At 38.7% G+C, this 24,911-nt stretch overlaps 1 protein-coding gene across 3 annotated transcripts; it reads right to left on the reverse strand.

Moving 5' to 3' along the window:
• Window positions 1-241: 241 nt before the first annotated feature.
• Window positions 242-24,170, reverse strand: LOC110673977 (PRKCA-binding protein-like). 3 transcript variants are annotated; one of them, XM_021845455.1, is made up of 6 exons: window positions 24,013-24,170; window positions 2,401-2,544; window positions 2,100-2,267; window positions 1,726-1,837; window positions 1,298-1,659; window positions 242-1,237 (listed from the first exon to the last, which is right to left on the reverse strand). In XM_021845455.1, exons 1-6 carry the CDS (start codon window positions 24,057-24,059, stop codon window positions 310-312), a joined length of 1,761 nt encoding a protein of 586 aa, XP_021701147.1. In that variant the 5' UTR covers window positions 24,060-24,170; the 3' UTR covers window positions 242-309. The 3 variants fall into 3 exon arrangements, with proteins under 3 accessions (XP_021701147.1, XP_021701146.1, XP_021701148.1); XM_021845454.1 differs by having other exon boundaries at window positions 2,100-2,270; XM_021845456.1 differs by lacking the exons at window positions 2,100-2,267; window positions 2,401-2,544.
• Between the last annotated feature and the right edge of the window lie 741 nt (window positions 24,171-24,911).

Raw genomic sequence — 24,911 nt, forward strand, 5'->3', positions numbered from 1 at the left:
CAACAAAATTCTTTCGAGTAATCTAGTGTTCATGCTTCCTGATATTTTTTGAGATAGCTAACTAACAGTAGAAGCATTCTGGGGATTTTTATATTATATTTTTTGTATTCCTTTGCGAGGGGAAGATTATGAACGAAATGTTTGTATGATCTTTGACTAAAGCCTGATTTTTAGTTGAGCTTGTGAAATTTTCCAAGATTATAAGATAATGAATTTCTTTCAAATTAAATATAATACCAACTTACAACATGAATAAATATATTAGTACACAAATAAATAATATTACACATATAGTCATAAAACCGTACTTTATTTATCGAAACTTCCAAGCTCTGGTATTAGTAGATCATCAATCAGACTGGTTCCCATCGACGGTGCTTTTCCAACGGATAGATCGATGTCAGCCAGGCCCAATTCTGTCAGCAAATCAACATTGTCTCCCGAACTACCCGAGCAGCTTTTATTAAGATCCACTTCTTCGAATCCAGCCAGCAACTGGTCAATCGAAGTTCCTCCATTGTTAGCAGAGTCACGACTCCCATTCCGCGCAACCAGGGCTGGAGTTTCAATTGCTTCCTCAGCCTGGTGAACTTCTTCCTCTACCTCTTCTTCGGGTTGGAACTTCAGCGCAGACTTGTACTGGAAAGCACTTGCCTTCAGGTCGACTTCGATCGGGAAAAGATTTGGGATGGACTCGAGCCTCTCGACCGTTTCCGAAGCGAGCGTTGATAGACCCTGAATGAACTTTCGCAACTGAGAGGCAAGGTCCCGAGCGTGTTTGCATTCGAGAAGTTCAATCTTTTCGAGAACATCGCTCCGCAGTTTAGCGAACTTAACGCGTGCTTCCTGGCGGCAACGCAAAATGAGTCGGTATTCGTAGTTCCCTGTTTCCACTCGATATAACGGCTCCTGGATAGCTGCGTAGCTGTGCTCTTCATCGTCCATTTCTTTGATTTTCAGACAGTACGAAAGGTACGAGAATTTGGCATCGGCGTATCGTTTGACGGTAAGTTTCGTGTCCGGAATAGCCTTATGCAGATAGGTGCCCATGTCAGCGAGAATGGGCTTTAGGGTTTTGATCATTTTGATGCCATCCTTTTCCATGTTGCGATGTAGCTCACCGAAGATTCGGAAAGCTTCAGATGCTCGGGGTTGCGGTTCGCGAACGCTGATCGCAGCGAAGATGTTACCGAACTGCTGGTAAGTTTGGAGTACATCGAAATGGGCTTTTAGCATTCTGAAATAAATTCATATGATAATTACAGATTGGTTTTACGAATGATAGAGACTACTATACCGTTTTGCATGTTCAACCAGTCCTTTATACACTGCCTCAGTCCGTTCTAGCTCCTGCAAGCGTTTCACCAGCGAATCGTTACACAGTATCGCTCTGGACAATCCCAGTGTATCGGCCGTGCTGCTGGACATTTTCTCCACCAAACGGTGCTTCATCTTTTTCAGCACGATGTCCAACGTTTCGCCCTGAGTCGGATCGGCATGCAGTTTGTTGTAGTGGATGGTGACCTCTTCGGTGGCCGCTTGTATCATCTTAGCGACCTCTACTTTGGTTTTTCCTTTAACCGAAACGCCGTTGACGCCCAGAAGCTCATCACCACTCTGAAGTGTTCCCTCGCGAGCTGCCGGAGTTCCGTCGAAGACCTGATAAAGGTAGAGATGTTATGAAGGGAGCCAACCTGTTTGCTCTGAAAGATGACCAAAACCAACCTGAACTATATAGAGACAGGGACAGAGGGGAGCCCCTCCACCTATGCTTATACCAATTAGATTTGTGGTATCCTTTTTGACCACCACCGTCCCGGAACTGACAGTCATGCCCCTTTTTGGTTAGTTTGTTTTAGTCGTAGTTTTGAATAAGATTAATGAAATTACTTTAGCATTTAATAATAATGAATGCACACAACGGTCAAGCGATGGATTCCAGATGAACAAACCAAAATATAGAAAGAATAAATTCAAACAACATTTTTCTATTTTAAAAACTACATTCAGCACTGCGAAAACACAAGATACAGATAAAAACCTAGCAATAGTCAAAAGGAAAGCGATTTGCTACTGATCAAATCCGTCTACGGACTTACAGCCTTTCCATCTCCTGCTTCTGGCAAAGCATAATGATCTTCGAATCGTCAACGCAACCATCGGCGTACAGCACCGGATCCGGAAGGTCGTCGTTGGTGGCGAAAGCGATTTCGTCCTTGACCCTACCCAGTCCGGTACTGCTGTTCGGGTCATCCCCCTCTACAGAACTACTGAGTAGCAAACGGATGCGTACGTTTTAGTAAAATGGTAAAATAAACGAACCGAAACATGGTTTCAGGAAGTTAGATCAACGATCAAATAGGTAACAGCTAGATGTGGAGAGTCTTCATTCCTACTCACTCTTTGGTAGTCCTAGTGCTGGTATTTTGTATCGAATCGGTACTACCGATATCGGAAAGTAACGGCAGCTCGCTTTGGACTTGATCCGAAAGGAGCAAACTTTGTTCTGCGGATCGATCTTTTCCTTTGCTAGTGGAACCGCTTCTGAGGACCGCGCAGATAGACATAGCAATCAGTAACAAAACAATGAAAGAAAGTAGCATGCGTAAATGGAGGCTGACATTTTGGAGTGACTTATTACGAATATTGTGATGAGACAATAAGCTGTTGAGTTAGGATTAGATTTAGATAGCGTAGTCTTAGAGTGATTGATTTTTTTTTATCAAGTCTGATTCAGTTTCATTTGAGATCCAATATTAGGGTGGGGCTTATTTTGAAAAATCTTCCGTAGTCAAGATTTACAAAGTGGAAAATGATCATCGGTCCCAAAATAATATCCTGTGAAAAAATGAGAATTTTTGGTGAAGGTTTAGAGGTGGCGCAAAGGGCGTATATGCAGTTTTCCCATTTTAGTGAACTCTGAAAAATTTTGGTATGCTTTTCAGCTTGTTTTGGTGGTTTTAGGACCCTTAAGGGCAAAAAATCACCTCAAAATTGCGATATCTCCACTCCTTTAGATGATATTTGATGAAATATATTTTATGCATGCGATTTTTGGCCCTTGAATAGGTTACAATTGTGCTTATTCTGCGCGGCGTATGAGTCGAGACGAGTCGCTCTCACCGCGAGTGACGTGAGACGACGAATGCTAATCAAATGGGAGCGAGTCGACAATTGTCACCTCATTCGAGCCGTCTCACCTCACACGCCGTGCAGAATAAGCACAAATGACTGATTACTATGAACCCGAATAAGCATATGAATAGCTGGGGAGGATTCCTATGCTAGTAGAATGGAACAAGGAGCAAAGAAGAATGAGAGAAAGAACACAGAAGAATGTAAGGTGGGGTCGGTTAAACAGGGGGAGGGTGTAACTGATGATATTATATTAGAATCAACTACGGAGCCATGAAAATATCTCGGTTGGATGTATGAGATGTGATTATATGCAAGTTTAACACTAATTTAGTGTTTTAGAATGTCCGTTTGATATAACTCCAGCAATTGCTTTTATAATCTAAAAGAAATTATAGAGGGGGATCAAATCCATACAGGCTCAACATCCGTACACTTCATACAAATAGAAGGAGTTTTATATGAAGTGGTTTCTTAGGTGTTCGGATTTTGATCCCACACGATACATCCTTATTAGGTAAATCCATAAACGATTTTTGCTTTCTAGCAATAACACTTCTTGTTAGAATTTCCACAGGAATTTCTGGATTATGCCATTTCAGCAATTAATTGCGTTTGGACTTCCAATACTTCACTTTCGCCACAACACCTTCAACATAACTTCGGACAAACGAAAATGCAGATGAAAGTTCAATACATCGTTCTACATCTGTATTTGAAATCGATGTATATAAACAACAGCAGAAGGAAAAAAATCGGTAGTCAAAATTCAAATTAGTGCACGAGCAAGAGATAAACCACTTCAGGTTGAAAACCTCTCAAATAAAACCAAAATTAAGTCGCCACAGTTCTGAAACATATTTTTTAGGACAGAGCTACATGAAGGAATTTCCACAGGATGTCCTATGTATATATATATAATTAATTAAAATTGGTTATGAATTTAATAGATACTGCGTGAGGATGAATTTCCAGGATGTAAATTTTGCAATGGTCCCTTTCGATAAATTGCTATCATCATACAGAAAAAGTGGCGTGCTTTTATCTATATCTACCAGGAGAATAATGATGAAACTTCGTATTGAATTAAGAACATTTTGGCCGTTACTGCAATTTTTCCATAAAGAGTAATCTAAAATCGTATGCATGGGTCAAAAACTAGAGATGGTTTAAAAAGTGATGCTCTTTCCCTACTTGAAGAAAAATTGCTCGTAATATTTCTGAAGTAGGTAATATTAAATAGACGTCAAGGTGTCGGACCTGGTGTAGTGGTTAGAACACACACCTCTCACGCTAAGGATCTGGGATCGAAACCCATCCCCGAGATAGCCACTAAAAATTTTAGTGGCGACATCCTTCGGAAGGGAAGTAAACCCGTTGGTCCCGAGATGAACTAGCCCAGAGATTTTTCAAGATTCCTCAGTTACGCTCAAGACATCACTAGTTTCACCCTCCCACCTGTTTAACCCACCCCACCTTACATTCTTCTTTGTTCTTTGTTCTTTCTCTCATTCTTCTTTGCCCTTTGTTCCATTCTACTAGCATATGAATTCTCCCCAGCTATTCATATGCTTATTCGGGTTCATAGTAATCAGTCAGCGTAACCTATTCAAGGGCCAAAAATCGCATGCATAATATATATTTCGTCAAATATCATCTAAAGGAGTGGAGATATCGCAATTTTGAGGTGTTTTTTTGCCCTAAAGGGTCCTAAAACCACCAAAACAAGCTGAAAAGCATACCAAAATTTTTCAGAGTTCACTAAAATGGGAAAACTGCATATACGCCCTTTGCGCCACCTCTAAACCTTCACCAAAAATTCTCATTTTTTCACAGGATATTATTTTGGGACCGATGATCATTTTCCACTTTGTAAATCTTGACTACGGGAGATTTTTCGAAATAAGCCCCACCCTAATCCAATATTTGTGCAACATGGGTTTCAAATATTAATCTCGATGTAGACAACATTTGCAAACTCAATCAAAACATTACAATGATACATGATACTTTATGCCCATGGAAGTCAATGAAATTTCCATTGCAAAAAATCCTGAACCGACCGGGAATCGAACCCAAACACCTTTGACATGGGGGGATTTTTTTTTATTATCGGACAATTTGGGCCGGAGGTTCTCCGATTTGTATGAAATTTTCACCAGAGGTAGAGCTCGTGGATATATGACCAAAAGTGAAATTCAAAAAAATTATAGTGGCCTATTTTCCCGGAAAACTCTAGATGAATTTTCACGATTTCCCTATATACCTCAAACTTTAAAAATTCATATCTCCTGAACTATGCATCGTAGAATAAAAATCTTTTAGTGAAATCGAAAGGAAATTTTCTCAGCAATCTATTATAAATATAAAAAGAAAAACATTTCCCGGAAAATTTTTTACCATGAAGAAAATTGTCGGAAAAACTATCGTCTATATCATGAAACAATTTCAAAAAATATTTTTTGTTTCATCAATCCATATGCTAACTTTCGTCCATAGACGCCTAAGTGGTATCTTTTACCGTTTAGGCGACAGAACTGAAAAACCGATGACCAACCGCACGCTTCCCATAGGAAAATGTGTTTTATTGTGCGCTTCATACACACTTAAATTATTTCACCGACCTCAGTAAAATGTTTCGCCGAGAACCCAACAGCTGAGAGCTCGGTAAATTTTAACGCCGAATCTCGGTACTTATTTTACCGAGATTTCGGCAATCCGAATTTTTTGCCGAGATCTCGGCGACAAGCATGGGAAACATTCACTCGAATATTGCATTTCTCTCGCTCACATCCACAAGCGGTCAAGAGCGATATTGCCGTTTCTCCGACCAAGCTGAGTGTTTCAATTTCCAATGCGCTTTCTTCTAGTTCGCCGAGCGACAAGTTAGACAAAAACGGCAACAGAATGATTCACTACCGACTCTTTGTGCCGAAGGCATCCGATTGCTGTAGCGAATGATTCTTTACATTCTGATTCCGCACGAGAGGCATTCGTATTTGAGAGCTGAAGAGCGTTCACTGACTGGTAATACACAAGGCGAAATGTTTCAGTGAACGCAAAATCTGTACATTTCGCAGGAAGCTTTCAGTGATCGAATGGCAAACGCGTTCTTTCGTGTCTCCAATTCTCGATTACTTTTTCAAATCGACGAAAGTAACTTCCATACGATTTTGAGAAAATTAATTCTGAAGAATCACAACCTGTCTTCTAAAACTGTTTTAAAATGAATCACCTTTTTGACATTTTTTCGCCGTGTACATTTCTTAAATTTTGCATACAATAAGCTCGCATTCAAAAAATAGGGAGATCCTGTTATTTCCCACAAAAAAATTATTACAAAATGATAAGCCGATTTATTCAGTTACTTTCGACGTTTTTCTACCAGTGTAAAATCGACTCAAGTAATGTTTTGTTTCGATTCGTGGTTAAGTCACTTTGTCTCTCCATACAGCGGAGCGGCGAAAGTAGTGGTTAGGTAGCAAAAGTTGAAAATCTTACTTTCGTCGTTTTGTAAATCCGGAAAGTAAACGTTCTAAAAGTGAAAAATCGAGTTGGTTTAGAGCAAAATGTGTAGAATTTCGTCTGCGAAACACGTAGAATCGATAAAACAAGTTTATATACTTTTTTGACTTGAGTCTGTTTGAATAAGTTTTCGAGAATTGAAGAGAGGATAGGTGCTCTCTCCGCTCAGTATATCTTTTCATTTTCGGTTTATCTCAATCGTTTACGATTCGTCGGGATTGCGCTCACCCTAGTAGCGTTCGGCAGTCATTGAACATTCGGTGGCAGCAGATACTTTGCAGATATTTTATCGGTAGCGTTCGGGTGAGTGAGTGAATTTTCCCATGCTTGCTCGGCGAACGTTACCGAGATTCGGTAAACGTTTACTGAGATCTCGGTAAAAGTTTTACCGAGAATCGTCAAATTATTACCGAGATATCAGCTGTTGGGTTCTCGGCGAAACCGTTTAAGTGTGTAACCATGCGCTGACGGCGGCAGTAACTTACACGCATTGCAAGTATAACGCAGTAAACCATCCTTCCCTTTCCAGTCAGAAGAAGCTTTTCGTCAATCGGAGCACTCTTCATTGAGTGGGTGTTGGGTGTTTTGTATGTCCTTTATTCGCAACCTTTACTATTGAGGCTAACAGTCTTTAATTGAAAACGATGCTAACATTAACCCTCTAATACCCAACCCCGCCTTTAGACGGGGTACACTTTGGAATTTTGTGTATTTTTTCGTAGCTCGGATATCCAAATGATTTTACTTTTGGCTAAAACCTTGACTCATAACACGCATATAAGAAAAGTTTTTTATGACTTTTGAAACTTTTTTGTATATTTGAAAATTGTTTGAAAAATTGTATTCTTATATAACCTACAAATACACGGGGTTTATTTAACGTGTGATATAAAAAATCGCACCTTTTATATTTTTCTACGATCAACCTATCACAAAAGAAGAGCTTGGCGGTATTCAAATAATTTTAAACCTGTTTTTCCGTTAAATACACGGAAAATAAAAATATTTCCAGAAAAATATTAAAAATTTCATATTTTTAAAATTAGCGTAAAAATTTGAATTTTTATTATTGCCAAAAATCAGTAACCAGAAGAGGCTTCAAGAAAAAATGAAAAAGGGTAGGGATGTTCAAAAATAAAAATTATAAAAATCAAAAACCGAAATCCGTAGATTTGCGAATAAAAATATATCATTGCCCAAAACGTGTTTAGAACGATTTTAGATAACTAAAAATCATATTTAGATCGGAAATAAAAAATTTGGGTATTAGAGGGTTAAATAATATTGGTAATGATATAGGTAATAAATAGGTACTGACCCTCAGTGTCAAGTAGTTGACAAGCAAAACGGATGTTTATGCATACATAAAATGCTGTTTGTAATTTACTTGTTTTTGTTTCAATTTTTTGTCAATTTATCAAATGATTAGATAATGTACTAAAAGCGCGCGCATAAATTTTAAGTTTTGTTTTCTATACAAAGTGATATGTTTTTTTTTATTGGATTTGCCTCTTTGGCTCGGGACAGGCTGGGACCAGGGTTGATCCATCTCGCCACAATGTTCTTGATTTTGGTGGGGTTGCTTGGTGGGTTGTCCTTTTGCAATTGTCCGGATTTAATGGGTTTATATTTGGATTTTTGCTTCCTTAATGAATTCCACTATTTGTTTCATGCTTTCTTCGCACTCTTCGCTGAATATTTGTTCCAGAGGTTTCATGTATTCCAGAACGTGGTAGTTGACTCTAATGTTGTTGTATTGCGGACAGTCGTAGAGTAGGTGGTGCAGGTTTTCGGGTTCTTCACAATATTCGCATTCGTTGTTGAATAGGGTCCTAAAATGTTCAATGAAATCTTGATTTCATTTAATAACAAGAAAAAACATGTTACTGCAACTACTTCAGCAATTTTTCCCACTCAAATAACGGCAATATCATATTTAAAATTTAATTTGAAAATTGGGTCCATAAATGAACCTTGACACTTTTGATCATGTTTGACGTTCGCTTAGTCGACAAAAACACCACAGGGGTTTCAGTTTTAACACTGGGGTTGTTCCTATCTGACATTTCGGAAGGGACACGGAAAACAAAATGCACCCAAAATTTGAGTTTAAACCAAGGGGTGTGACAAAATCTTATAAAAACATAAAAAAATGTTTTTTAGACTTAAACAAACGTAAAACATTAAAAAATTGAGTAAACATGTGTTTTTGGCCTAAGCTTAAGCGTTTGGCATTAAAATTGGGACAGGGCTTTAGGACCCTATTCTAGTTTCCACAATGCTCGCCTTTCTTTCGTGAGTGTATGGCCGCTTCTAACTCGATTCAGAACTTTAATCTGACTCGCATTTAATCCCAACCTTTTAGTCCAGATTTTTTTTCCTGGGGCAGCCACAAACGAGAAGTGCCACTTTCCTTTCTCTGTTGAGATTGATTTGTATTGTCTGGTCCAGTCGTCCCAAACTTCCTTGGAGCTGACAATCTTTGCATCAGCAAGGGTGATTGAGTTGGGGAGGGTTTGCTGATTATTGGTCATCGATACTGCAGCTCTACCTGCTGCTTCGTTTCCATCTATGCCCACGTGACTAGGGATCCACTGGATTTTGATTTTTTTCCTATGATTGTTATCCTCTAAATCTTGTATCTCCTTATAGATTTCCCAGGCGATGTAGTTTTCCGCAAAAATTTGGTTGCCAAGCAGCATCTGACATGCACTCCTAGAGTCGGTCATGATCACTGCTTTACTAATCTTGCTTTCTTTAATGATTTCGATTGCCTTTAGAACGGCAAACAGTTCTGCATTGGTAATCGTGAAATTGTTGTTTATACTCTCTGCTACTGATCCTGAACCATCTTCGCTGTGCACTGCTATGGCCGTCCCATTTGGAGTTTTTGAAGCATCGGTGAAGAACCGTTTATATCCTTCGTATTTGCTGTGTACAGTTTCCGAGTAGATTTTTCTCCACGTTTCGGCACTAGTATTCGCTTTGTTCGGTGTTAGCTTGCCAAGTGACAAGTTGACGATGGTTTCGAAATTGATCATGCCAAAATACTTCATCCTTCTTCTCTGATGATACTCTTTGTCGGACGGGTGAAGTTGATACACAAGGTCCGCGTGCTTATCGGCCACCTCGGTAATGTAGGAACCGTTCGGAATCCCTTTGGCTAGACTGCTACTAACGAAGTTCAGCAGAGGTGATCTGTGATACACTGCCCTAAGTAGTTCCCGTTTGGCTAGTGATTCTAATCTCAGCTGCATTGGGATTTGTCCAGAGTCGCACAGCATTACGTGCCAAGGAGTACTTTTGAGGTATCCCATACTGCTACGAATGTACGCGTTTTGAACTATTTGGAGTTTCGACACGTTGGATTTTGCTGCATTCCCGTAGATAGCTGCTCCGTATTCCATTCGACTTCGTATTACAGCATTGCCTATTTTGATTAAGGTTTCTGGGTTGGCTCTCCCAGTTTTTCTTGAAAGCAGCTTTAGCAGACCAAGTTTTTTTCCTGCGTTGTCCCTCACTGCCTCGACGTGCTTTCGGTACGTTAGGCTTCTGTCCATGGTGAAACCTAAGTATTTATGGCAGTTGACGACTGATAATTTTTCTCCCTGAAGTTTCACACTAAGGTGGTCGATTTTTCCATTGGTGAAAGGTATTACTGCTGACTTTTTCGTGTTGATTGATAGTTTCCGTTCTTTAAGGCCTCCCGCCAGGAGTGGGAGGAAGTTGTTTAAGTTTTCGCAGGCCTCTTCTACTGTGTCTCCTAGGGCAATTGCCGCGAAATCATCCGCGAATTGGACGAGTACGCATTTTCCATTTGAGAGTTGATGCAGCTTTGCGGTATACAGATTGAAAAGGATTGGGGAAAGTGGGCAGCCCTGCGGTAGACCCTCGCTGACCTCCATTTCTACTGTACCCTCATTTGTTTCCAAGACAACTGATCTTTTCCTGAGATACTCGTGCAGCCATGACACTAGTTTACCTGGTATTCCGTAGCTCGTAAGTTGGTCGAGTAGCATCCCTAAATCTACCGAATCGAACGCCATTTTCACGTCTAGAAATGCTACTGCGCATTTTTGTCCATTTTCTTTGGCTTGGAGAATTGTCTTCACGATGAAGCTGACTGATGTTGTTGCTGAGACGTTCTTCCGAAAGCCGAATGAGAGGTCCGGAATTATTCCTTTCAAATTGGCCACTTCGATCAGTCTGTCTTTTACTGCAGAGTTGATAAGTTTTATTTCCGCATTCATCAACGCGATTGGTCTTCTTGAGTTTGGTAAGTTGGGATCTGCTCCTTTCTTAGGGATGGGTTTTATTAACGAGATGCGCCATCTGTCCGGAATGGATTCCTCTTGGAAGACCTTGTTGAGCATCTCGAATATTTTATCCTGCATGCCGGGATTCAGCATCATGAGTATTTCATAGGAGATGCGATTTTCACCCGGGGCAGAGTTCTTTCTTTTGCTGTTGAGGGCTGTCTTTAGTTCGCCGTGCTGGAGTGCCATGCCGTATGCGTCAAGATCGGTTTCGGCTCCAGTTGGAAGTTGGACATGCTTGAGTTTACCTCCGAAGTAGTATTCCATGAACTCCTTGCCCTTCTCTAAGCTGATTTCTGCTTTTCCTTTTCCTGCGGTCCCTGTCAACGATGTGTCTACTCCTTTAACAATATTCCAAAGTTGTCGTTCCTCTATTTTTTCAGAAAGCTCCTGGACGTACTTCCTTTTCTCTCTCCTAACTACTCTCTTGAATCTCGCCCTTTCTTTCTGTAGTTGAATGTAGTTACTGTTTGTTTTATTCTTGTTGTAGTGCTTTAGTGCTTCTCTTTTCTGCCGGTACAGTTCGTTAATCTCCTCGCTCCAACAGGCTTTTAAAAAATTAGCTTTCTTATTTTTGAACTCGTATGAAGACTTCTCCACCGTGTCGTTGAAGATATCGACCATTTCTTCCGGGGAGTAGATGAATTGTGGTCTAAGGTTTGTTACCGTTGAGATACGCTAACTTTGTTAATTGTTTGTTAAGAATAAGTTTGTTAATTGGTTAGTATTTGTTAGTAGAGTTAATATTATATTGTGTTAATTGTTATCCTTCTGTTTGTTAAATGTTAGTAAACTATTAGAAAATGTGGATATATGAGAACAAAATTTGTTAACACACTATCACCATACACTGAACAAGTCTAAGACAACACACATAATATTGAGCCAAAAAGGGGAAAACGGGTTGCCACAGTTAAACCCACATCAAAAAGGGAAAATAAAGGATGAAAGGGATAGAGGGAAAAGGGACAGGCATCTGGGTCGAACTGAGCCAAGAGCAAAGCCTATTCAATTTAGAACTTCGAGACAACCAGTTCGCAGATTCAACCGTATACCCAGTTTACTCAAAATAACCGTTGAAATTAAAGTTCGTTCGACGGCTATACTCGAATCAGGTATGAAGGAACCAACTATCAACGACAGTTAGGAGTAAATCCTGTCGCTCGGTTTAACCGTTGCCCGATTCCGTTCCCCCTTCAGGACCCATTATTATAGGCCAATTCCGCCTAGTATAGTCCACCAGCCATCCAGAGCATCCAAGTGGCTTCAGGAGTCATCCCAGAGACCCAGACCGTCGTGGAGAGCCCTCCGACACCCAGGACGTTTGGGGGACGCTCCAAGAAATCGACATCTCCTCCGCAGCCATCGCCCAGCCGCCATTTGTGGGCATCCGTGAGCTCGAAGAGCGTTCCGCTCGCCCCAGAAACCCGTTAGCCATCAGGCCCACCCCGAATTCAGTCCAGCAACCCCCAGGACAACCCGCACGTGCTCCACTTCCGGCCGGCCGCAACGTTCCACACTCCACACCCCGACACTACACACACCAGTAAGTTAAAACAATATAAAGTTAAAAGCCAAAAAAGTTAGTTTTGCTTGGGTTCTTGACCAGCTCCAACGTGCCGACCCTAAGAGTCTCACCCCTAAGGCAGGTCCTTCCGACCCGCCAGCTAACAGGTTATTAAGTTTGTCTACTACCTGCTGCTTGTTAACTCTTTTAAAGCTCCTGGGCACCACTGGGCTTCCGTCTTCTATTTCGATATGGATACTGAGGTGGACGCTTCCGAACTCCTCTTCCTTTACGGTCCATGACGATTTTCTTGCTATTCCAGGGGTTGCTAACGTTATATCTACTGCTGTGTCGTTTCCGTCTGGTGGGGTAACCCTCGTACCTGACCCGTCGTTAAGGAGGACAACGTTATATCCTTCGATCAACGCATTTACGAGCCGCCCTCATCTGCAGTTGACTGGATTGGGGCTCCAATTGGGATGATGTGCGTTTAGGTCTGCCGAAATCATTGATTCCCCTTCTAGTCCGTCAATGAAGGCAAAAAGTTGTTCCACCTTACCTTTTGTGTCGTTTGTTAAGTTTCCTGATGGAGGCCAGTATGCCGAGATGAAATTCAGTTTTCCAAATCCTGCAAGTTGCTCCACTGTGACTCCAACGACTTCGATGGGGATCAGATCCGGGAAATCGATTTCCTTGGAGGGCAGATCTTGTCGTATTAGGACTCCTACTCCTCCGTAGCCGGCCTCTCTCCTGCGTGATATCAACTCGAAATTCTTCATAGTGAATGGTTCGTTGTTCTTCAACCATAATTCTTGGAGTAGTGCGATTTGAATTTCATTTTCCATAAGGCTTACATAAAGTTCTTCTCGTGTTTCGATTGTCCGAATGCTTTAGCTGTTATGTTGTAGTATTCTGATGGTTTTAGGCTCCATTTTTGTTCGAGTTTGCGGTTCTTGTCTGGCCTTCGTTGGGCATCTTCTCTGTCTCGTTTTTAACTATTTGGTCTAGCTCCGAGAAGATCTCGATGAGGAGGTGGTCTGTGTCGATAGTAGTGCCTTGATTTCCCAGCTTTTGTTGGATTTTGTTTCTCAGCTGTATGATGGGGCCCAGCCACGATTTTTCCAGGAAAAGCCTTGAGAAGTCGTTGCGGAGCTGGTGGAGCAGCCTTTCCAGTTCAGATGTTTTTGCAGGATTAACAAAATTACCTGACCTTCGTCCCTCCCTGACGGTCCTTGCATAGTTCATCGGTTCCGGGTCGACGAATTCCTGGTTGCTCGAGTCTTTCTTTTGCTTCCTCCTTTTTGCACCTGTTGTGCCTAGCGATTACCACCAGGTACCGCAGATGCTCTGCTCATCTTCTCCGAAGTCTTCTTCCAGTCCCTCGTACCTGTTACTTGTGGTGGTGATGTCGTCAAACTCGTCCAGCTTGTCGTGTTTCATTTTTCTTACCCGCTCCTCACGACGCCGCCTTTCCGGGCACTCCTTGCTTGATGCGCCATGGCCTTTTTTGCAGTTTACGCATTTCGGTTGGTTGGGGCATACGTTCGTCGCTTCTTCATGCTGTTCTCCGCAGTTCTGGCATTTTTCTTTGCTTTTGCATTTTGAAGTGGGATGTCCGTACTTCCAGCATTGTCGGCATTGTTTCACCGGAAAGACGTAAAGGCTGGCTTTGAAATGCACACCAAAGATCTTAAAGGCCCTGGGGACCTCTTTTCCTTCGACAACGATCTTCAGGTTTTTGGTGTTCACTAAAGTCTCGCCGTTCTTCCTTTTAAGCCTCTCGATTTTGGTGATTTTGACTCCGATGACCGCTGCTGTATTGTTGATAAGCACATCTTCTCCAAAATCCAATGGCACGCCGGGGATGAAACAAATTGTTTCCTTCAGTGAGCTCGGTTCGAAAAGCTTAAGGTTGGCCTCTCTCAAGTCCAACTGCTTCAACAGTCTGTAGTCGTCCTTGTTTTCAAGGTTGATCCTGAACCTGAATCTGCCGATTTTGGTGATTTCCTTCACTTTGTTGAAGCCGACATCGTACAACATTCGTCCGAGAATTGCGGGGTGTGTCGGGATGTCCTTCTCGTACGAAATCGGTTCCACAAACGCTACGTCCGTTAGCCAGGAATCAGCGTCAGCGTTTGGGGATTTTTGGATGTTATTCTTGTTTTTGAGCGGGTATGTCCTTCGGATAATGCTGGATTTACCGGCCGTGGGTCCTTGTACATCTCGGCCACTGGTAGGAACTGCTGCAGCCTGGTTTGTTTTCTGGACTGTTTGTGAGCGAGTGCTTCGCAAACTTGACATTTTTTTCAAAAACTTTCTTTGATCTTTATTTTGATCTTATTTCAAAGGAAACTATCACTAACTTAAATTTAACGCTTGCACTACTCTGTTTTTTCTCGTTATAATGATCTATTTTTATTTAAATTTTTCTCTTAGATTAACACTATTTTCACGGATTTTTCTTTTCTCTTCTTTGGATTTTGCCTTTTCTCTTCTTTGGATTTTTTCCTCTTCTCTTCTTTTAATTTTTGCACTACACTATTATTAACTCCTTGAAATCAAATTTTCAACGTGAATGGCAACGCTGCCCCCGTTCACTGATCACAAGTACTATTTTCGGAGTTTTAGGTTAGAAACCGAACTTCCCAGATCGCTCCCTTTCAATTTTTCAGCGATAGCCGCCCGGCGCGCCGGCCACTACTCGATTCTCGACGCAATTTCCAAACTCCGAGAGCACTTGTACGCTTGCACAGGTATTTTATGAGTTTTCACGGAATTAAATCACTGTTTTTTCGGTTTTTCGCGACGGCGTGCATACGATGCGTAACTACCGATCGCGGACTATGTAACAAAAAAGAAGTGATATGTTTGATATAAATTGTGATTGTTGCTTGGAAGTATTCGCATGTAAATAATATCAATCAGCTGTATAACACTCAGGGACGCTATCTATTGTTCCATTGATGGCTGCTGTGGAATATTCCACTACCAGTCAGCATGCAGCCTCTACAGTTGGCGCCAACCCAACAGCGCGCTAAACTGTATTGAGAAGCGAATGCGCGTAATGAATAATTATTGTATGTTTTATCTGTCCGTATTTTGCGTCTATATAAGGCGCCCCCATTGACCTTGTAAGAATGTAGTTTCTCTCGTTTCCCCACCGAGTAGGCATGCTGCCTCTCAGTGGTAATATATCAGTTAAAGTGAAAGTCGTTGGTTTGATTTGTCGTCCGTTGAATCTTAAAAGACACAACGTATGAAAGACGTCCTGGCCGAAACAACATATTTAGAATATATTGATAAGTTTGGATCTTGAGATTTGATCCTTCAAACGTTGGCATAATGATTGATTGTTACAAGAACTTCCCGTGCGGCTCCCATAGAGGCTGCTAGCTTTAATACTAAATAACAATGTTGATAAAGAGCACACAAAACACCCAAAAGACCAATGGAGAGTGCTCCGATTGACAAAAAAACTTCTTTTGACTGGAAAGGGAAGGATGGTTTACTGCGTTACACGTACAATGCGTGTAAATTACTGCTGCCGTCAGTGCACAATAGAACACATTTTCCTATGGGAAGCGTGCGGGTGGTCATCGGTTTTTCAGTTCTGTCGCCTAAACGGTAAAAGATACCACTTTGGCGTCTATGGACGAAAGTTAGAGTATAGATTGATGAAACAAAAATTATAATTGAAATTTTTTCATGATACAGACGATAGTTTTTCCGCTATTTTTTCGACAATTTTCTTCATGGTGAAAAATTTTCCGGGAAATGTTATTCTTTTTATATTTTTAATAGATTGCTGAGGAAATTTCCTTTCGATTTCACTAAAAGACTTTTATTCTACGATGCATAGTTCAGGAGATATGAATTTTTAAAGTTTGAGGTATATAGGGAAATCGTGAAAATTCATCTAGAGTTTTCCGGGAAAATAGGCCACTATATTTTTTTGAATTTCACTTTTGGTCATATATTCACGAGCTCTACTTCTGGTGAAAATTTCATATAAATCGGAGAACCTCCGGCCCAAACCTGTCCGATAATTAAAAAAATGCCCATGGCTTAGCTTTATAGCCTCGGACGCTACTTAAGCAAATGTTGAAGTTTTTGCTCTCCTGTGCTTAAACGGTGTCAATTATGATGAAAATCATTCTCCCAAAATTTGAAGTGATTTGGAAGAAATTTGGTTGTGCACAGGCCATTTGAAGTTTCTATGGAAATTACTATGGAAAAGACAAACCTTTTGTGTTCAATCCTCTAACTACTCGTAATAATAATTTATGGAAAAGTGAACAAACTCTACTCATGTGAAATCTTCCCAGCTACAACTTTGCCGAAGACCACATGTTGATGGGACGCAAGGATAATTTGTTATTAATGATAACAAAGTCTAAATCATGCTCAATCTAATTACTTTCAGAGCAACACTGCTGTTTTGCTGTAGAACATAGTAGCCTGGATTACTTTGATCTATTCTACCCGCCAGGAGCACCACTGTTGCCTGCCGAGCAGTTGGTTAAGCATGCAAAATGCAAACCCAGTTTATAATTAAGAATAGCAATTTATCCTTAAGTCCTATCAAAATGTGGTATTCGGCAAAGTTGTAACGGAAAAGAATTCACATAAGCAGAGGTTGTTCACTTTTCCATTAAATATTATGTCGAAGAGATAGAGGCCTGGGCACAAAAAGTTGGCGTTTTCCATAGTAATCTCCATATAAACTTTTCAAAATTTGCATCACTCTAATGCCGCACTCACCCAAGTTCTTTTGTAACTACCTGGAACAGGCACCATGGTACAAGATTATTCAAAGCTCTCTTTGATTTTCACATCACAAAAAAACTTTGTCTTCAGAATAATGAAATTTATAAAATATTAATGATTTGCTTTTGAAAGCTATTGTTTTATCACAACTTCTCAAAATAGTGACTTTAGTCACCATTCTTGTGAAAAAGGGGACCAAGTAACGAAAAAGTGACTCGCTATTAGCCCTGCCCCAAATGGAACCGAAAAAGTTTTTATACGCAAAAATTATCAGGATTACTCTCCCTAATGTAAGGATTGTTCGTTTTATCAAGTCTTTTTAAATTAATCAATGAAATCGCAATCGGTTTTCTGCACATCGTTTGACTGATATTGTACGATGTTGTGATAATTAAAAAGCCACCAACATAATTAAATTTCACACGAGTAAGGAACAACGTTTAGAACGGTAGATTTTTGAAAGTCATCAAAATCAACGATTATTAGGAGAGGGTTAAAAAATACGACAATCTATATTTTTTATTTTTAAAAAAGCTTGTTCTTCAAAATTTGCAACACTGCTGTGATGAAATCGAATTTATTTTCCATGTATTACTTCTGTAATTACCAATCGAAATATTTCAAGAAAAACATTTATAAATCGCTGTAAATCACTAGAGATGCGTACATGTGTTTAAAAGTATGAGATTTTTCAATAAAACGACGCTTCGGAATTTTGTGTATTTTTTCGTAGCTCGGAAATCAAAATGATTTTATTTTTGGCTTAAACCTTGACTCATAACACGCATATTAGAGTGGTTCAAAAAATCGTTTTTACTCCACACCGCTCATTCGATTCTAGATCAAATTCTGAGTGTCTTCCCAAAATTAGAGCTCATTTGGATGAAAACTGAGACTGCACAAGCCCTACAAAGTTTATATGGGAATTACTATGGGAAAAGCAACCAATTCATTCAATCGGTCATAGTGTTAGCCCATGTGCTCTTGGAGATTAGAACTACGTTGATACTGTGAGATACAAAAATCAGCTACAACTTTACCGAAGACCGTTTTCAAATCGGACGCCTCAGTAATTAGTTATTGATTTACATCCAGTCACAAATTCTTCAGCAGTGCTCATTTAACTTCTGAACAGGCAACATTGCTGCACCTGCACAGTGGTTTAAAACCCAAAAAACACGATCATCAGCATTTTCAGTATCAAAGAGTGAAAATATTGCCATACTATATTCGGCAAAGTTAATGCATATGTGCTGCTTAACATTTACATTGACATTTACAAAATTTTTATTAATTTACTCATAAGTTATACAAAAATTTTCTTTTCTCAGTTTGTCGTTAAAACCATTTGGTGTCTTCGACAAAGTTGTTGGAATTGTTAAATTAAGAAAAGTTGTCGAAGACACTTTAACTCTATCTATTAAAATAAACAATTTATAGCGATTTTCATATAAAAACCACTTCAAAAGTACAAATAATCACTTAACTTTTTTCGTAGCGATTTTCATGGCTTACAATGTTCTTGGACTATGTTTATATTTCTAAAATACAAAGCTTTGCTGAACATACCAAGACAATATCTTCATTTTTTCTATGGATTATAAGCATTTTATAGGGGAAAATTCACCTTTTTCACTCTTATAAATCTCGAAAAGTTGCAAAAAGTTGCAAACAAAATTACAGAAAGGCCAACATCTGTACTATGTTTTCCAGGTAGACTCATCCGTGTCTTTGCGTGTCTTTGTCACCTATGAGTCAACTTAAGTTTGTTATATTGCTTAATATTTGCTGCAATCTGAACCGCTGTTTATCATTGTAATTAACGAACCTACAGCCTGCTTTGATTGCTATTTGACAAGGTGATTAATCATTGGAAGCAATGAAATGCTATCTAAAAGGACATATTTCTGCTAGCACATGATGTTACTACTGAAATACCATAGATTTCCAAAAAAGTTATCTATTGTCTATTAGTATTTCGTTACGATTTGGAATTATCTCCACCATTTAGTTTTTTGAAGTTGTTCCACTAACATACTTTTTCAATTAACGCTTATTTGCCATCTTTTTTTTTTAATGTTACAATTTATACCGCAGCAAGCTTTCAACGGACACAATTAATATCCTTTGATCAGGTATTAGATATTACAAAATGACGTATTTCAGTGCCACTGAACTGTCCTTTAATGCTCATATAAGACATCAATCAGACGGTCAAAATTTAAAAGATTGCAATAGTATAACCAATCACATAAACTTCTCTGACTGTGGTACAATAATGCTTACTAATTCTGCAAAACACATACCCCGTTGAATCCATACTTTCTTCAATTTAGAAGTTTGGAAGAATTGGCATAGCGTACATGGTCGTTGGAAGTTCTAAAACCCTATTATATATAAAAAAAAAAAAAAACAAACAAATAGTGGGAAATGCAAGAGTTTATCTTCTTAATCGCATGCTAGAGTCGTCGAATCTGGTGATGGTGACAAGCTTAAGAAAAGTGACAGTGAAGTTTTCTCAGCTTTTAGTATCGAATAAAGCGTACATGAAGAAACTTGATTATTCAGGTGAGGAGGGAACTGAGTGAACTAAATTTGGATGTTTCTATTTAGTACACTTGAGTAAGAATAATTAATTGAATAATATGAATTTTTTTCGGCGATTACATAGTACACATCGACACGTAAAGAAATTGCGCGGTAAGAACTATCATTTGAGGGAGATCACTTGAGCTCTCGCGCCAACAATTTTCCAGACTAGAAAAGCGATTGATGAAACGTATTCCTGTCAAATGGACCAGTTAACTATTACCGTAGTAAATTGTTCTGAAATACCATGGTAGTTTAAGGAATGGGCATAGTCAGCTTTAATAGTAATATTTACCAAAGGTTTTTTCCCGTGTACATATGTAACAAATAAACTACCAAGATGAACAGAATAATAACTTTTTGTTCAAAACCCTCGAACTCGTCATACTTAAAGCTTTGAATGATGGTTATCTCAACTATTCGTTATTAAGCGCTAGTTATAAATAGTGCTCAGATACACATAATCAATACTTCTTCTTCTTTCTTTCTTCTTTTCTGGCGTTACGTCCCCACTGCGTCAGAGCCTGCTTCTCAGCTTAGTGTTCTTATGAGCACTTCCACAGTTATTAACTGAGAGCTTACTATGCCAATTACCATTTTTGCATGCGTATATCGTGTGGCAGGTACGAAGTTACTCTATGCCCTGGGAAGTCGAGAAAATTTCCAACCCGAAAATATCCTCGACCGGTGGGATTCGAACCCACGACCCTCAGCTTGATCTTGGATGAATAGCTGCGCGTTTACCGCTACGGCTATCTGGGCCCCCTAATACTTATAAGTACAAATATTCAAATTATCAACTGGCAGAAAAGTGGAAAAGACACGCGAAGACACGGATGAGTCCACTTGAAAAACATAGTACAGATGTTGGCCTTTCTAATGCATGTAATTTAGTTTGCAACTTTTTGCAACTTTTCGGGATATTTAGTGTAAAAAAGGTGAATTTTCCACAATAAAATGCTTATAACTCATAGAAAAATTGAAGATATTGTCTTGGTATGTTCAGCAAAGTTTTGTATTTTGGAAATATAAACATAGTCCTAGAACATTGTAAGCCATGAAAATCGCTACGAAAAAAGTTAAGTGAGTATTTGTACTTTTGAAGTGGTTTTTATATGAAAATCGCTATAAATCGTTTATTTTAATAGATAGAGTTAAAGTGCCTTCGACAACTTTTCTTAATTTAACAATTCCAACAACTTTGTCGAAGACACCAAATGCTTTTAACGACAAACAGAGAAAATAAAAGTTTTATATAACTTATTAGTAAATTAATCAAAAATTTGTAAATGTCAAAAGTTGCTGCTTAACATATGCATTAACTTTGCCGAATATAGTATGGCAATATTTTCACTCTTTGATACTGAAAAAGCTGATGATCGAGTTTTTTTAGTTTTAAACCACTGTGACCTGACGCGAAAGATAGCACGCACAAATCATGGCTACTATGTTTTACTACATATATCTAGTGATGCCTGCAGAGCAGCCCAACAATTATAGGCAAAGTTTTACAACTCATTCAAAAATCAATAACTAATTACTGAGGCGTCCGATGTAAAAACGGTATTCGGCAAAGTTGTAGCTGATTTTTGTATCTCGCAGTATCAACGTTGTTGTAATCTCCAAGAGCACATGGGCAAACACTTTGACCGATTGAATGAATTGGTTGCTTTTCCCATAGTAATTCCCATATAAACTTTGTAGGGCTTGTGAAATCTCAGTTTTCATCCAAATGAGCTCAAATTTTGGGAGGACACTCAAAATTTGATCTAGAATCCAATGAGCGGTGTGGAGCAAAAACGATTTTTTGAACCACTCTAACGCATATAAGACAAGTTTTTTATGACTTTTGAATTTTTTTTGCATTTTTTAAAGTTTAAAGTTTTTTAAAAAATCGTACTTTTTATATTTTTCTACGATCAACCTATCGCAAGAGAAAAGCTTGATAGTATTAAAATAATTTCAAACCTGTTTTTCCGTAAATTGCAGAGAAAATAAATATATTTTCAGAAAAATATTAAAAATTTAAGATTTTGAAAAGTATCGTAAAAATTTGAATTTTTATTATTGCCAAAAATCAGTAACTAGAAAAGGCTTCAAGAAAAAATGAAAAAGGTTAGGGATGTTCAAAAATAAAAATTATAAAAATCAAAAACCAAAATTCATAGATTTGCGAATAAAAATAAATCATTGCCCAAAACGTGTTTAGAATGATTTTAGATAACTAAAAATGATATTTAGATCGAAAATAAAAATTTGGGTATTAGAGGGTTAAAAATAAATTGTATGGTGCGTAAGAAATCTCAGACCCCTCCCTCCCCCCATAAACTCTTACGTAATTAATGGACAGCCCCAAAGCTCTCGGTGTTTTCGAGCGTAAAGTGCTGCGGACAATACGCCTGGAAATGGCGTGACGCTATGCTGTAGCCATCAAGGTATCGTACAAAATAATAAAGTTTCTTTAGTAGGGGAAGACGGGTTAAGACCGCCCGCCAAAGCAATTTAATTCATATGTCAAAATCAAGAGTTAATAAATCCTTTTTCGACGCAGCATGTCGTTTTTTGAAGCCTTGGGCATGATCAAAAAATATCTAAGGTTGTATTTGTAAAAAAATATTTATTTCTTGACGCTTGAAAAAGTGATGTCTTATCACGATTATTTTAAGCGACGGGGTAAAACCGACCACCCACGGGGTAAAAGCGACCACCACGATTTCCGTACACAATTTTGCTTAAAAATATATCAGTTCCCTATCATTCTAAAAAGTATAATGTTGTATGAATTCTACATTGATTAACAGGGATATTGAAACAATTTAAGGGTTAATTAATTAAAAAAAAAACTTGGATGTATACTTATTTCCGCCTTGAGACACCCATATTTTGGAAAAATATGCGGATTTGGCTTGTATTTATAACAAAATTGATTTCATTTTACTTGAATAGTAATGTTAAACGTAGTTACAACTTTTAAAATGGTTTAGACATTTTATTTGGTATAAATTAGGGGTGGCGGTCGTACCCCATCAACAGTGGTCGGTTTAACCCCGCTTGCGCAATTTTTACAACTATGGCCTCGTTTCAAAGCTAAATATTTACAATTCATATTTCACTTCACTGTAGCATATTTCACATTTCTGTTGATGCATGGACGGGTAATTTGTTATGTTTTTACAAAAAATCCCTTCCGAAATGCTAAAGTGAACATCTGTTAAATTTAGATCAAATTCAATATCGACGAGCAGAAACTTTGTTTTCGATATTTGTTATGAATAATTTAATGTAAATATCATACTAAATGGTTCGAAATGTCAAAAATCTTGTGTTTATGGAAAGTGCTCGGTGAACTTTTAAGAAAACCGCCTTACCCCGGCGGGCGCTCTTACCCCGTCTTCCCCTAATATACCAATAATAATAATATAATAAAACCAAATTTGAACATTGGATTAGGTTTTTTGGAATAAATACAGAATATTTTTTTTAAATGTTCCTTAAAAACCCTGGAGGAAAATCTGGTCGAATTATTCCTAAAAATTGTGTGATTAATTTCTAGACGAATTTGAGGATTTTCCAGAAGGAATCACTGGAAGAATTCTGCGAGCTTTACCACGAGGAATCTTAAACAAAATTCCTGAAGAATAGTCGCGTTAGAGCTATTGAACGCTTTTCTGAAGTCTGAGCTTCACTTAGTTTTTTTTAATTCTGTCTACTATTAAAATTTATCAAAAATACACTTTGAACCATTCTTTTCAAACACGTAAAAGTAAAAATAAACAGACGCTTTGTGTAGAACCCTAAAAGTTTCATCAAATCGGTCCATAAACTAAGATTCAACCCTTCGAAGTTAACCATTAAGTATGGAAAATCGAAAAAGTTGCTTATGTATTGACCATTACTGTACATCAAATAATGAGGTGTCGATTATGCCTCAACCTTTCGTTAGGGGTTTTATTATTCATATTTTGTAAATATTATATTGATTTCCTGAACTCAACAGCCTTATAATGTATTAACGATGATTTAAATAATGTTTTGTTAGTCATAAGTAAAAGAAATCTTTGAATTAACTCAAATAAAAGAAAGACAAAACAGACATGAATCAAAACATCTGTTGCCAAAGAGTTGCGTGCACTCCCACCCTCACCAGCATTGAATTCAAAGAAATTTACTTACATTTTATCCTCCTCCAGGTAATAATCGTCCTCGTATTCTTGAAGCATGTTGAAGTCTTCCTTTTCACGATTTATTTCAATAATTTCTTCAGAATTTTTTAACCACGACCAAAAACCAGCAGCGAAAATCGATCGGTTTTGCAAATGAGCAAAACAAATCTGACGTTACGAGAAAAAACAAACGGCGCGCAGCCAAAATATTTGCATACTAAACGCGACATAACCCGCGTAACGCATCACCCCGATTCTGTCACTAGCCCGAAAGTCACTTGCCCGAATGGCAGTAGTCAAATATGGACACCAAACGAGATGAACCATATATGTGTATACACTCAGGCAAATGGACTATCGATAAACATGGAACCCCTTATGAAAATTCGCCACAAGGAGTCGGGCTGAAATTCATAAATTTGCCTTATGAAACCGAAATAAGTTTTCGCGGCAACCTGAAATCGAACCAAGGATCTTGCGATCGATAGGCTCGTGCGTACACACCGCGCCTATCGACGCCTTGGTGTGGATAGGGACGTTCCGATATTGCGAAGTATCGATATTTGAATCGATACGATTATCGAATCAAAGTATCTATACCTGAGACGAGACTCGCGAAGACGGTCTTCTTTTTCTAAGATTGCTGAGTTTTTTTCTTATTCCACTTTGTGTTTATACCAATTAAGCGCAAGCCGTTCAATTCCTCACATGAACCTCTCAGCAAAATATGATTGAGTTTGCATCACATCGAATCATAAATAGCCGTTTGAGTGAAATTTCATGCCAGCAAACGTAGCAGACATTATAAATAATTAATCTCCTGCTTAGATTTATCAGCAACTTTGTAAAAAACTGCTCCACTGACTGAGGTTTTTAATAACAATTTACTTTGAACACAATACTTTTCAC

This window comes from Aedes aegypti, chromosome 2 (assembly GCF_002204515.2).
Source record: "Aedes aegypti strain LVP_AGWG chromosome 2, AaegL5.0 Primary Assembly, whole genome shotgun sequence".
Classification (NCBI taxonomy): Eukaryota; Metazoa; Arthropoda; class Insecta; order Diptera; family Culicidae; genus Aedes; species Aedes aegypti.

Coding starts and splice junctions, on each gene's coding strand:
- LOC110673977 (XM_021845454.1), bottom strand. CDS start 24,059: ATGCTTCAAGAATACGAGGACGATTATTACCTGGAGGAGGATAAAAT. Junction 2,545..24,012: donor TACCTGGAGGAGGATAAAAT/GTAAGTAAATTT, acceptor CGCGGTCCTCAG/AAGCGGTTCCACTAGCAAAG. Junction 1,660..1,725: donor CCTGTCTCTATATAGTTCAG/GTTGGTTTTGGT, acceptor TACCTTTATCAG/GTCTTCGACGGAACTCCGGC.